We start from the raw sequence: 15,100 nt of genomic DNA on the forward strand, positions 1-15,100 counted from the left end.
GTGGCCACTGTGCAGTAGGGTTGGAAACGACCCATGCACTGCTGGGACTATGCAGTAACAGCAGTTACTGCACAGTCAGTACTTGCTTTAATAAGTAACAACTGCACCATCAGGCGCACATGTAGATGCACCCACTGAGTGAGGACTGAGTAAGTCTTCAAGTTCCTGAAGGATGATTATAGAGAGGGTGGAGATGCACAGACTTTTCTCTACAGCTGTAGTGGTCAGAACTAGAAGCAATGGCCTCAAACTGCAGCAGAGGAAATTTAGCTTGGAGATCACAAAGATCTTTCTGACTGAGGGTGGCCAAGTACTGGAGCAAAGTACTTAGAGACAATGTAAAATCTCTGTCCCTGGAAACTTTCAAAGCAGGGTTGGACAGACATTTGGGCTGGGATGGTTTAGTCCAGGATGATCCTACCTTAAGCTTGGGGCTGGACTAGCTGATCTCATGAGGTCCTTTCCAACCCTAATTTTCCTATGATCTTGGGACAGCACGGGGTACCAGTAAATGTGCACATATGACGTCCAGAGACTCCTTTTCACAGCAGGAGGAGAGGGTCATAGGGTCCCAAAGATGTACACTAAGATATTTAAATAATGAAAGCATAACTAGTAAATGGTTGTTTTACTGCTGGGTTAGTGTGGGGGAAAAAAGGAAAAGTTATTTACATTGGTCGAGGAGATTTTGCTCTCTCAACAGCAGCTGTTCCATAATGTTACATGAGAACTTGAGGAGGGGGAAATAGTCTACTGAACAGATGGGACTAAAGAGTTAAAACACTTAGGATTCAAAAAATTGTCTAGGAAAGAGCTGAGAGCAATCACTATGAGAATCTGTTCTCACCATGATAACTACAGCGCTGTACCATTGAAGACTTTGGTAATGGCCAAAGCAAAAAAAAAAAAAAAAAATACAGAGCATCAACGTCCCTAATTCAGGCTGCAGAACCAAGAGCTGGCACCGTTCTGTCTGCAGGTCTCAAGGAGAGGCTTCAGGCCACTGAAATTTCTCTGATATGACTGTGGGAATTCAGCTGTCACTACTGCCAGTCAAGGAGGGAGAGGCAGGGAAATCCGTCAAATCAAGGAAGTTGGAGAAAGTAGGCAATGGAGTGTTCAGATGAGAACAGCACAGAGCCATTGAAATGATGCAAAAGGCCACACAAAAATTACAAACACAGTAGTTTGGTTTTGAAAGAGTTTACCAAACAATTTTTATCCAGGGAACCAGGAAAGCTAAAGGAGAGGAGAGTTAGAGGCTTCTAGCAAAGAAAATCAGAACAGACTATACAGCATTCAGAGGCTTTGGTTCCTGAAACTGTCATTTGTTATAACTTATGATTGTCCTGATCTTGACGGAAAGGCACTGGAGAATCCCAGAGAAAAGATCCAGCAAAGCAGGAAAATAGCATCCCGTCTATTGTAGCAGCCCTGTCTGCTGGAGTACACAGGAAAGTACTTCTAAATAAAAGTGACTACAATGCAAGAGTTGCAACATTATCTCCCTCCCCCTTTTACTTTTGATCAGAATCTTAATGTGTCATATCAGCAGAGGGGAGTTTTCACTCCTAAAATTAATATTGTAAAAAAAGGAGCCAATACCTCAATTCTCCTTCTGGCAAAACTGCTGCCATAATTTGGGGAGGGAATTTTCCCTTCTACCAAGAGAAAAGGGATAAAGGAAAATAGTGAGGCATCATACTAGCTTCTGCTAGTACTAATGAAGAAGATGGATGATACAAGGACATACCCGAAAACCTTTAACTGTTTTTCAGACTTCTGATTCTTTAGGTCAAATCTTGCTGCATTTCATGGGTGTGATTTTTGCCCTTTTATTAGCAAGCTGCTTTGTTCCATTTATAAAGATATTTTTTTCTTGCTCCTCTGAATTTAAGATAGGGCTGTAATCCTTCTCTTCCTGTCTGCCTCCAAAACTAGACTATTAGTTGACGCTCATCCTAGATCACTGGTACGGTGATGCAGTAATCAATCTTATGAGTAATTGTGCTACATTAATATACTAACATTTAACAGTGGATTTTTAAAAAGAACAGAGCCTGCCTAAGGGAAAGCTTTTCTTCTTGAGCAACCTAAGCACTTGAGTGCATTCTTGATAACCTTGTTAAGAAAGGGCGATGCGAGACAGTTTCTAGTTCTTGTTGTTGTACTGCCATTTTTCTACTGCTATCCATACCACTTAAAGTGGTGGTACACAAAGCTCCTTGTCTTTCATTTCACTGTGAATATTGCATGGATAACAACAGGGTGTTTAGGAGACAAGGGCAGAAATATTTTTTTTTAAAAAACCATTGTCCGCTGAGCTGGTTGTACCAAGGATTTTCTTATCTCTTCTAACTGGACAGAGGCTAGGACTATCTTTTTAGTAGCTGGGCATTAGAAAGGGACAGGTGGGCAGCACCACTGCAGCACCCTGGTAAAACTGTTGCAGTACCTGAGCCGGATTGGACAGCCTCTCTTTCTCCCTCCCCTGCCAAACAAATTTGATCAGGGCGAGAAGGGGGATCCTGGCTGGACTGTGGGATCTCCCGCGGCTTGGGGGAGGTGCCGGTGAGTGGCCAAGGCTGCGTTACAACCTCCCCTCCCCGGCCCAGCAGCTGCCCCACATCCCTGCACCTCCCCCGCATCAGGCCAGGGCAGATGCACCAAAGCGCAGCCCCGCAACGCCCAGGCAAGGCCAGGACCCCCGCAGCACCAGGCCGGTGCCCCGGGCCGGGCCGGGCTGAGCTCGCCTCCCCCAGCGCTCCGCACCCGGCTGGACCCCAGCAGGGCAGGCAACACAGTCACGCTTCCTAATCACGTGCCCAATGTTTTCATCCCAGCGACTTGTCTCCCCCCCGCCCCCATCTCATCCTGCTGCTGCTAGTGCCCAGCCCAGCCCGGCCGGCGAGGGGAAGCTGGTAGCGGACAGGAATCAGACTCTGCCCCCTTGTTATTACCCCCCGCCCGCCCGCCCTCGCCGAAGCAGCAAGCTGATGGAGAGTCGGCTCGACCCTGCCTAGGCAGCACCGCTTTGCCGGGGCAGAGGATCGCATGCCCCCAGCCCAGGCAGGACCTGCCCGCCACGCATCCGTGCAGGTCCAGATCGCTGCCGGCAGTGGAGACAACGGCGCTCTCCCCCGCTGGCTCGTGCCGTGGCCGCAGAGCCCCCCGTGCACTCACCACGGTGACCGGGGACACCATGTCTTCAGCCTGGGCAGGCTTCGGTCCGAAGCGCGGTTCCCGTCCGTGTGCCTGCCGGGTTCCCTTTAAATAGGATCAAAACAAAACAGGGGGTGGGAAGTGTATCTATTTTTCTCAATGCCGATTGTTTTGTGTGTTCTTTTTTAGAACGGCGTGACGTCACAAAGGCCGCAGCGAATGCGCTGCGGGAGAGAGGAGGGGGGCGGGCCCCTACCCCGCCCCCATTCCAGCCTCCTGCCTCTTTAGCCCTCCCCGCGGCAGACCGCAACCTGCCGCTCGGCGGGGGCGGGGGCGGGGGCGGGGGTTGGCGAGCCCTCCCGCGGGCAGCAAATCCTGCGCGCCCCGGCCCGGTTTGAACACACAAGCGTAGGTGGCAGCACGCGTGCCACCAGCACGGGTACCTGCACCTCTGGGGCCACTGGCGCCTAGGCATGACATCAGAGCCTGCAACAGAATTAGGATTTTTGTACCCGCGTCCTCCCAATTTCCACCGTAACTGAAGGTCAAACTGCACCTCATCTGCCCGATCCCAGAACCCCCTTCTCAGCATCCTGGATCCGCTGTATGCAGGGGTCTGCAAAAAAAAAAAAATTAAACCAGCTCACTGATTAACAAATCTACCTAAGTGAAGGAGCAATCAGATCAGAGACCCCTGACACCCAGGCTCCCCAAACCCACTCATTTTCAGACAGGAGAGATTCATCTTTTCCAAGAGTGGCAAGTAATTCTAGAATATGGCATCAGCAGGGTGTGAATTAAGGAGGAGCTGGAGGGGCTGAGTCCCAGAACAGACCAAAGCCCCCCTGTAAGATTTGAAAATCATAACCTGGAGAAGGGGGTCTCCAATCAGATTGCTCCTTCACTTAGGTTAATCAATGAACCAGTTTAATTTTTTTATGTGGATTCCCATCCGCCCCAGTCAAAGTGTAATCTGAACCCTGGTCATCGGTGCTGAAAGGCCAGGGGAAAGATCCCAGATCTGTCCATTTGTGTGTGTTGGCCGCCAGATGACTGATGAACCCAGATAACGTGCAGGTAATAGCAGCCTCTGTGTGGCACAGCAGATTGGGAAGAGGATGGGCAGCAGATAGGGTAGGAAGCAGAAAGCAAAGCAGTACATTGGGCAGGGCGCACAGGGAAGGAAGCAGAAAGAGCCGCAGTTCAGGCAGAACAGGATGGTGCAGAAAGCAGGGGAAGGGGATCAGAGTGGCACTCAAAGTTGGTGATGGGCTAGTTTGTGGCACACCTGCCAAAAAGGTTAGCCCTTGCTGACTTAAACCTTAATAAGAAAAAGTGATTAGTAACGTCTCTCTAATAATTTTGTTGACTGCCAACTGAATTACACATACATTACATAGATGCCCATTAAAGCATGACCAATACGCTCATGTCAATCCTTTTTTTTCCCTTATTTATTATATTCAGGATGCTGTGTCCCATATTCCAAGATGAGGAAGATAAAGAGTTGGAAAACTGAAGTCCCTAGTCCTTGATGGCTTAAGATACAATCCTTGATGCTGCCAAACACCCATTAACATTCAGACAGCATCTGCTGAAGTCAACATGGATTCACAAAAGCTTGTGCTCCGTATTTATCTTATTTAGTTAATCAAGGTACATATCTACCCTGCCTTCAAACATCTACTTAGTCAGAGGTCATTCAACATGTTCTGAGGTACAGTAAAATCTCTGTTATCTGGCACGAGTGGGGAATGGGGGGTGCCGGTTATCTAAAAATTCCAGTTATCTGAGAGTTATACTCAAGGAAGACAGTGCCATACATGCAGTGCAAATTTTCAAAGAATTAGTGTTCAGTACATTACAGGATAACATACTGTATAAAGAATAACATAGAATACAGATAAAAATGCCACAATAGTCAGCCACCCCAAACGCCATGGCAGCCCGGCTGCAGTCTGCTGCAGTCGGGGGGAGGGGCATGCACACTCAGATACCCTGCACGGGTACCCTCAGAGCTGCGCAGCAGGCAGCAAAGCAGCGCAGTGCCATGTATGTCCTGTTGCTGAAATTCTGGCTAATTAAGTATTCTGGTTAGTTAAATGTATAACAGAGATTTTCCTGTAGTATCACAGTCACTGTAATATTAAGTATCTTCATAGATGGTCTGTTCTCCTGTATGTATCAGTTTCCTTCTTACTCTGCCATAAGCAGGTCAGAAAACTGACATCATCTCTGGTACTTGTTAACCAGAAATAGCGTGTGATTTCTCTGAAAATAATTTACTTTTGGCTAGAAAGGTATTGGTTTGGCTATGGCTAAAATGCTTCAACAGTAGAAATAGATTTAGCAGAGCCCAGATTGGAAAATAGAAAATGATTGGCAGATGGAGTGTTCTGAATGACTAAGAATGAGATGACTGGCTTGGACTTCAGCCACCAGGCAAATTTGCCAAAAAGTTCGAAATCTAAAGACATTCCTTTGCTCATCTATGGTTCTCCCTATCTCTTCATCGTTGACTTTCGGTACTTTCAGGTTTGCCATTTCCACTTTTGGCTCTGGCCCTCCTGAGGTTTCTAGAACAAGCTTTCATTTAGTATTCCAAGTCCCAGGTATTACTTGACTTTAATTCTCCTTTCCCATTAAATTTCACTGGGCCTGATTTATCTTTTGTCCTGAATCTTGTGCTGTCATACTTATGCAAAGTTTATGTACAGAGACACTGTTCTGCTGCCTTTTCTACACTCAACACAGGCCTAAGTGACAAGGCAAGATTCAGGGCAATAAGGAACCAAGACCCAATGTATCTTCTCCTTTAAAAATATCCTTTTCTCTGTCCTCATTTTCTCCTCTTAGTACTCTCTTTTCTCAACCCTTGTCTGGGTTAATCACCTGCAGTCAGTGGCCTCTAAATCTTTAGGACCTCTCCTTTTCTTACTCATATATATTTCTTCCACCTAAATGCCTACTTGCCATTCCCATGTCCCTGTTCTACACACTGTTCTCCTAACTCTTCTACAGATCCGCATAGCAGCTTTCTATTCTTTCCTCTGCATTTGAATTCAAGTCTCATAGCCCCTCCATCAGCACGCCATTTCTCCTCTCTGTTCCCCTTTCCAGATTCTAGTCTCATCTAACAACCAACCCCATTTTTCCCACTATCTTCATTATGTAAAAAAAGGAAAGGGTTTTATTTCCTGCTAGGTGTGTGAGTATGGCCAGCCATTCTGTGGGTTCTCCTTTTTTGGTTTTCACTTTCCAAAGGTCAGGCATATGTCCATAGAGAGAGATTCTGTTCACAGGTAATTTCACCAACTGAGGACTGAGGTTTTGTAGAGGCCGATGTGTGCGGCTGCACAAAGGTATTTTATATGCAAAGCACACCTGCTCAAGCATTTTGTTTAATAGAGATAGGATTACTTGCATACTTAAATTGAGTAGATGATTAAGTGCTTTGCAATTTGGGGCCTGTACAAGTTTTGTTTTTATTATCTAACTCACTCCATTGGGAGTGAAAGCAGAAGCATCTTTGCAGAAACTGCAATAGGTTTGTGGAGCTATTTGTGAGGGCAGAATGGGAGCAGGTTAGAATTAGCTGTTCAAAGGCCAAGTTCTGTTTTCAGCCGCACCCTTGCAACTCAGTCGATGTCAAGTGATGCGAAAGTGCAAATAAAGTGACAGCAGCATTTGATCAAGTACCAACTAAAACAACAGTGATATTTTGATTCTTTTGGACATGGTCCTAGGGGTGGGGGTGTTTGCAAACTCACTTGGCACTGACTACCACCAATCAGAGATGTGTTCTGCCAGTGCAGAAGCTTCACTGGAAATCTGGTGAATGCAAACCAATAGTTACTGTAGTTATATTAGTGACAGGTAAGAATCAGGAAAACAGACAGGACTACTGCTTCATACATCGCAAAGTTGTACCTCATGATCTGGGAGCTGAAGAATGTAGCTAAGCTTTTAATTGCATTGGTCAGTGCTATGATCATTACTACTTTTGTTATGCATATTATGATATATGCCATCAAGCCTCTTTCAGGATATCAGCTAAAGTAAAGATATTGATAAGCAAGAAATGCCCTTCCCATATACATGCCTGTATAATGAAGGCCAGATCTAGCCCCAAGGAAGTTGATGAAAATCCTAAGTACCTAACTTCCCTTAAATGCGACTTGGATCTAGATTTTCTTTGCTAAGTATTTGAGTGTGTTCTTTTATTATATGCATGTAGGGCCCTACCCAAAGCCCTTAGAAATCAATGGCAACTCTTCAGTACTCTTAAATAAAATCCTTGAATCATGTATGTCAGTTTTCAGGAGTCCATTATTATCATTTGCATTGTTGTAGTGTCTAGAAGCCTGACTCTGAAACACACATCCCCACTAAACTCTGTACAAATTTATCACAAAAAGCAGGCCCTATCTCAAAATAGCTTTCATGCTAGAATGGCTACCTTTGCAGCTAAAAGGGCTCAGTAATTGAAATCGAAGAGGCTACATCCAGGAAATCTATAGGATGACCTTAAATCTCTTTATTTTCTAGGTTTTTCTTACCCATGGGCCTATGTGGTAAAAAAGACTTCAGGTCTCTAGGTGCATCTAAGCACATGGTAATCCCGTATGTCATTTTCCCATTGTGTAGCCAACAGATTTGCTAGATCAAGTTATGCTTTCTGATGTTGTTGCCAGGGGTGTACATTCTGCTTCAAAGTTTCAGATCTATTATTAATACTAAAGTGCCTGGAATGAAACCATTGAGAAAGCAGAAAACAGATGTGTGATCTAGTAAGTACTGGAAATGTTTTACTTAAAGAATCTTCCCAGTCTGACCTTCCACAGTCTGCTCCTTCCTGGCTTCACTGATCAGTTATTCAGAGCATTTTGTTACTCATCCCCAGCCTATACCCATATCATAGGGCCTGAGGGACTTATCCAAGGTAATGTTCTAGAAAAATGGCTATTTCAATTACTCCTGTTTCCACTTGAGTCCAGTAATGTTCTTTTGGATTTGCATATAGGGTGGATCCAGGTTTTTGTAAAGGGGTGTGTGGGATCAGTGACCAGTACTGCAGGGGTGGCTGTATATCCCTGCTCCTGCCCTGATCCTTGCATGTCAGCCAGTAAGTTTGTTCCTGATCTCTTCCACCTGATAATATCTTTGTATGAAGTAATACAGACCACCAGCTCTATTCAGCTTCTGAATGGTCAGGGGCCACTGGCCTGGTCTCACACCACATGAGCCACCTGGCTCCTGAGACGCATGCTGTGCTGCATGGGACCCTCCTGCACCACATGTGCTGCCCTCCTGCACTGTATCGCACCACCCAGTGGAAAGGGCAATTCATGCTGCATCACATTTGTGCCCTTATGCCATGCCAGCTCCTCCCTGAGCCTTCCAACCATGAGCTCCCTCAGCCCCAGTCTGTGCTGTGCCACCCTGACCCTCAGAGAAGGGACGGGGCAGGCAACAGAAGCTGGAGGAGAGTGGGGAAGCCTCTGCTGGCAGCAACAAGGGAGTGGTACCTGGGCCAGGAGTCCAGGGGCCATGTTAACCCCTGGGGGGCCAGGTGCAGCTTGGAGGCTGCCAGCTCGACTGCTCTGATACACACTTTTTCCTTCTGGTGGGCAATTCTAAGCTAGTACTTCTGAGGCAAGGATTTTTTGAAGCCCAGAGAAGTTATCCTGCTTATCCCAATGGAACTCCTATCATGACAATGGGAACAGGACCTACAACAGCATATGACTCAATGAAGTAATGAAATACTTAGGCCCTGATTGTGCAATGAGCTCCAGACAGGCAATTACTGAATCAGCACCATAGATGTTATCTTTGTTTTTTGGGGGTCAGCTAAGTCACCATTGCTTAATGGGAAAATATGATTACTCTTGAAATATTCCTGTTCTTTCCCCTCCTGTATGTCTTTCCTCCTTACTTCCCCCCTAGTTCCTATCCCAGGAGTTTCATTCCAATCCTCTTCTCCATGCCAGATGTTAAAACAATCTGTAGTAAAGTAAGTCACACTGATGTTTTTAAGGGTACTGTAATTTGGATTCAAAGTGGTACAAAACCAGAAAATAGCTGGTGCAAGCTTACAGCTGCCAGGGCTGTTTTTCAGGTTGTTCACCTGTTGTACTGAACTTTGATTAAAGGGTGGCACAGATGGAATAAACTGATTGATGAGACTATTCCAGCCTTCCAGTCTCAAATCCAATTTATTAAACACTTAAGCAATATCAAAATTCTGAGAAGTCTGTAAAAGCATCCTTATGTAGGTGTTCCAAATGCTTCATGATGACTTGCCGGACCGGGCAGTCACAGCACTGAGGATTGCAATTGCAGTACCTAGATGTTGTTTGCATCTCTAGCTTCATAAGTGTTAAGTTTCTTCTTTGGCTATTTATAAGTTTTTGCAACTTTTTTTCCTATGTGACTGACAAGCTTCTATATATGGTTATGCCAAGGGTTCCTTCACAGCAACTATCCCCCTATTACTTTGTTAACTGTATTCTGTCTTTCAACTTTCTTATTGCTAAGTAGGTCATTCTTATTGCCAAGTAGGTCAATCATAAACTGGTACAGCTTGCCCCACATCCAGCTAATGGCATTGTTTTTGTCAAAGCCTTAAATGGCATTAGTTATATCAATGGTACCCACCAATCCAGGAAGACCCCACTGCATATGATCAAATTGATTCCAGCCTGAAGAGCTGGTATTTGACACGAATTGCTTACTGTTAGCATGTTGTTTAGTAGCTGTTCCTTTGGTGGGCTGTGGGCCTTGTGCGGGCTGCAAGGAGTTGATATATGTCCCCTGGGCTCCCACCCTGCTGCTGCTCCCCCCATCACTCCAGCTGCGTTAGCAGCTGGGGTCTCTGGTCCTCCCCTCCCTTCTGTAACTTCCACTTCCTGAACCTGGCTGTGGGGAGACAGCAGCCTGATGCATAGGTGTGGTGCATGAGGAAGGGCAGCCTGCAGATGGGAACCTGAAGGTGCAGAGTCTGAGCAGCATGCAGCCTGGGGACTGCCTGTGGTTCATGTTGGAGTGGCCCTCATGGTGTTGCAGCTCCTACTGGTATGGCTGACAGGCATTTGGCCCCTATAAATTTAGGAGTTGGAGAGCCCTGCTTTAGACAATTCTTCCAAAAAGAGGAGAGAGGAATTATCATTCTTTTCTTCATATGTCCATTCTGGAAGGACTCAATGGTCTACAGCATTAAAACAATGCACATGTGTATTACCCTTCTAAATCAACTACAGGCATGTGACAAATCAAAGGAGATTAAGACAGATTGTAGATAATCTTTTCATTAAAACAAACAAAGCAACTCCAAACTGCACTAGATAAAAACTGATCCTCCACAGACAAGTGAAATTATTTTTTTAAGGCTGCATTTACTATAATTTTTTTAAATATGTCTACTTTTCCTGAGTAAAAAGCCCAGAAAAAGTTGCATGTAATAGTACTGAACTATCTGGAAGGTTGAGGGATTTCAGTTATTGCACAACTCAACTGGCAGCTGGTGGCTGCTCAGGTAAAATGAGCATACATAGTCAACTAAGTGAAGGGTAGGCTTCACTGGAAGCAGCCCTCCAACTAAAGGGGGAAAAGCATGGTTATAGTGCTAAACAAAGAGGGAGAAAGGCTCTCCATGAATCTGCTCACAATTAGGGAGACATTAACAATGTAGCTAAACCTTTGGGGGATCAGGCACCTAGTTGCAATAGTGGACAGTATATCAAGGAAGTGCATCTTTAAACAAAAGCTTCTAAAAGTTCCTAACTGAGAAGCTTGCAAGCTACTAGAAGGGGAGTTAGGCCTTGAGACTGCAAAGTCATACATTGGTTGTCAAAGTGACAGAAGTCTGTAGTGCTTTGTTTGTGATTTTCAAAAGTGACTAGCCATTTTAGGTGCCCCACATGACATGTCATAATGGGGCATGATTCTCAGAGAGCATGTTCTGCAAATCCGGCCTCTTTCATCTCCTTGCAGTGGAGCACTCATTTTTTTTAAAAACTTGAACTTGGGCAGTAGCTGCTTTTCAGACCAACTGAGCCATTATTGAGTTCAGATGAATTGTTCCATGGGGAAGAATAATCAGTATATTAGACTTCCTACACCACTAGCAACAACCAATACATGGATTTTAGATTAGGCTAGAGTTCCAAAGATTTTAGGGGCTATTACTACAAACATATTTTCATTAGTAACTAACAGAATATTAATAGTGCTTTACATAGGTGGACCTAGGATTTTGAAAGAGGGGGTGCAAATGGTGTGGTACATCATTATATATAGCACATTTTTCTCCAGTTAAAGAGAAACTTGAAGCATTACTAATATGGTTGGGGCCTACCGCTTCGTTATTCAGCTTAGGATCAACGCAAAAACACATACAACTTTACTGGAATGTGTACTGATTTGCTACATAAATCATTTTTTTTAAAACAAACTAGGCAAAAATAGTCAAAAAGATATTGTGTTATTAGTCCTGCCATCATTATAGTTAAATGTCCATCTTTTACTCAGATTCATGAAACAAAATCTGGCTTTCGTGAGTGTCTTGACAGTGCCTCCAATACTTTTTTGTCAGGCATTTCTACGCCCAGGTTAATGTTACCAGACCTGAGATGAGATCTTTGGCTGTAGCTAAAAACAGCCTACAGTGCTGTGAAATAGGAGGGAGGCTTACCAGGAATGGCTAAGAGACAACAAAAATGCAAAAAGTAAAGGGTAGTTTGACTAGTGGAACATCAAGACTATTAAAAAGGAAAGACAGTTGTTAATACCTGTGAAATGAAGAAAGATGAGCAGGAATTAGGCAGATTATAATGAGTCACTAAATCCACTGAATCTTTCAGTACTACCTGAATAGAAATACTGCTGCCCATCCTAGGCAGCTGGTTTTACAGTTTGGGTGGAGCCAGAATCAGGGGGAAGAGAAGATAATGGTGTAGGTGCACTACTGCAACCCCCTAGATCTGCCTAGGGTGCTTTTGAGTCTTTCTAGGGATCCTGAGCACTACTAGAAATGTGACCCCAGTCACTTGTTGGCCATAGTAGTGATAAAGTGTCTTTGCACAGAAGGAAATAAAAACATTTAATCATCTGAAGTCATGCACAGCTGTTATTTCCAGCACCCTTTCCATACTCACAGCTTAACTTCTCACTTTGATTTCTGCTAAGCATTAATTATGAACGTATATGTTTTTACAGATTTTCTGTTTATAATTATTCTGGCAGCAAGGTTATCATCAGGGTTGGATGGAAAATCCTGCCAGTTTTATTGCTAATTATGATTGCTCTGGAAATTTTCATCGCTTCAGAAAATTGTCAAGAAAAATCAGGAAAAGCATTTTTTGTAAAACTTGCTGCATAAATGGTCAACTTTTAATAAATAAATTATACATAAGAGTGCCATCTTTTGTATTGTGGCAACTGACAAAAAAAATCAGTTTACACAAAAAGCAAATGCCAAATAGTTGAAATTTGATAGAAAACTTTTTATCAGCTTGACTCCTGAAAGTCGTCGTTGTCATCTCTCTTTCTCTTTTTTTCCCTTAGTTACTGTTTTGTGCTATTTTTCAGTGTCCTAGAAAGCTCTTCCACATCTCTGTGCCTTTGCTGCACTAACAAGCTCCAGAACAATTGTGCTCCATTCTGTAGTGCCCACATGCTGCCGTATTCATGGTACTTTTTTGTTCTATACTTGTTCATTTTGATATTGTTGTGTACTCCTATGTACCCAGTAGTGCCATTAGTCTGTAAGCCCTGTAGGCAGGCATTCTGTCTTTGTCGGGAAAACTCCATTTGCTGTAAAACCCTATGCACTATGGGGTTTGAAAGACTCCTGCTAATTTCTGTGGACTTTTGGGTCAGGCCGTACTAGATCATTATTGATAATAAAATGAACTAAACAAAAGAATATATGCAAATATAATGGCTAACAGAAAGAAGAGGGAAGCTATCAGGAGGGCAATATTATGGGATGAAATTATTCATGAAGGGAATAACACACAGAACTGTGGAAAAAGCTCACAAACATCGTAACAATCCAATGCATCCGCTTCTTCTCTTTTATAGAAAATTTGAGCATATAAATGAAAAGCTACACATAGCCCAAGACTCAGAGGTTCCTGGTAGTTTTATTACAGGGCTGGAGTGTTAAAATGCTACAGTTGTCTTATCCGTGGCAAACCAGGGGACAGTGAAAGAATTAGGGAAAAGTGAACCAATTAGCATCTGAGTGGAAGGTCTCTTCACATTTAAATCTTTCCCCATTTAGAACAGAACTGAACCCATTTATTTTCCTGGGATCATTCTGAAAGACTCATTTCACCATTATTTCATTGCTTGTTAATAGCTGGGCCCAGGAGTGCCTAAAATTTTTCAGGCAGAGCTCCATTTTCCATTTACAAGTGCATACCTAGTCTAGGTGTCTTCCAGTTCTGAGCTGGCACAGGCTTTTACATTAATGGGTACCACAGAAACAGTACTTCATGCAAGATTTACAGTGGTGCCACAGTTCCTTGTTACTGCGGAAACCAATGCCTTTGTGAAAAGCCATGAATACAAAAAATTATTAATTGAAACCAAAACCTCAGCTTTGTTTTCTTTCTCCCACTGTAGCATTCCCAAAGGAACAGCTGAAAGTCTCGTGCAGAGGGTCCTGGACTCTACTCTGTAACTAAAACCAAGTTCCCTTTTGTCGCCTACCCACAGCTGAACAATTAGAGGTTTTCTTTGCAGATACAGCATTAAGTCAGTCATAAGTCAGCTGGAGAGGCCCTCAGTTGCCAACCCTCTTCTCCTCCCCTACAAGAATAGCCTACAGGGAACTGAAAATGTAAAAGAAAGACTGTGCAGTCTGTCCTTCCATGAATGTCCTGCCACGTGAGAGGCTGGCAGAAAGAAATTTCACACACAGTGGACCAGCACCATGCCAGTTTTGCTGGATGTGCCTGGAACAGGTTGAACCGAAATAAGTGCAAGGGAAGTTACTTTATTACATATTAATTCATTATGTATCACCAAGACAGAAGTGAATGTAGCAATACAGGCAAAAAGTGCAAGGTAGTCACCAATAGCTGAAAGGCAAATGATTTAGGACTACATCAGGGCATACCAGCTAGCTTTCCTGACTGTATGTGACAAGCTATTTGCAAGCTGGCCCTTTAAGAGTCTGATTTAAATCCAGCAAACCCCTCCCCCCCCCCAAAAATAAAAAAAATTAGAGTAATCAAAAGGGGCTTTTCTTCCTCGCTCTTAGGCATCCAAGGAATTGACTCTATTCATCTGTGCACAGAGTGAGCCTTGAGCTGTAGATTCAAAGAAATAGAGACAGAGTTCACTTGGGTACAGTAAGCCAGCCCAGAGCAAGAAGCCAACAACTCATGCTTCCTCACCTCTGAAGTCACCCCTCCTCTATCCAGCAAAACCAGGTCTGATTTACAGAAATGGTTTTATTGCTTCATCTCTCCTGCTTGGCCTACAACTGAGAGGGTATAGAGAGCCAACTATGCTGGACAAAGCAAATGGCTCTTATGGCTGAAGGAGGCACAGTGCTAGAGAGAGAGATGCTAGTTTGCACCCTCCAGCAGTAGTTGAAGCCCAACGGGCAGTTAAAAGTGCCTGGAACAGGAAATGGATGGGCCTTTAGTGAGAGTGTGAAGCAGAAAGGAAATGTTTCTAAGAAGGTCAGTTTATAGTATACCTCTCTGGCACAGTTTGGTACCTGGCAAAGATAACCAAGCAAGCTCAGGTACTAGAAAGAGCCTCACCATAGTAACACAGAGGTTCACCCAAGCTTATAGACCCTGCTTCTCAACAGAGCCACTTAGCTTGTTCAAAGAACCAAGCTGGCATGACTATATTGTGCTTCCAGAATCTGTTCTTTTTCTTTCAGGCCTAGCTGGGGTATCCCTATCTTTCTTCC

At 44.1% G+C, this 15,100-nt stretch overlaps 1 protein-coding gene across 1 annotated transcript in view; it reads right to left on the reverse strand.

The window, feature by feature from the left end:
- TMEM86A (transmembrane protein 86A) overlaps positions 1–3,352 on the reverse strand; it is a 47,178-nt gene extending 43,826 nt beyond the window's left edge. The window contains exon 1 of the mRNA XM_090032539.1: positions 3,184–3,352. Within this exon, the coding sequence (XP_089888665.1) occupies positions 3,184–3,204 (21 nt within the window). The 5' untranslated portion in view covers positions 3,205–3,352. The remainder of the gene's footprint in view (positions 1–3,183) is intronic.
- Between the last annotated feature and the right edge of the window lie 11,748 nt (positions 3,353–15,100).

Source organism: Crocodylus siamensis, chromosome 2, assembly GCF_052110815.1.
Source record: "Crocodylus siamensis isolate JL-2025a chromosome 2, ASM5211081v1, whole genome shotgun sequence".
Lineage (NCBI taxonomy): Eukaryota > Metazoa > Chordata > Crocodylia > Crocodylidae > Crocodylus > Crocodylus siamensis.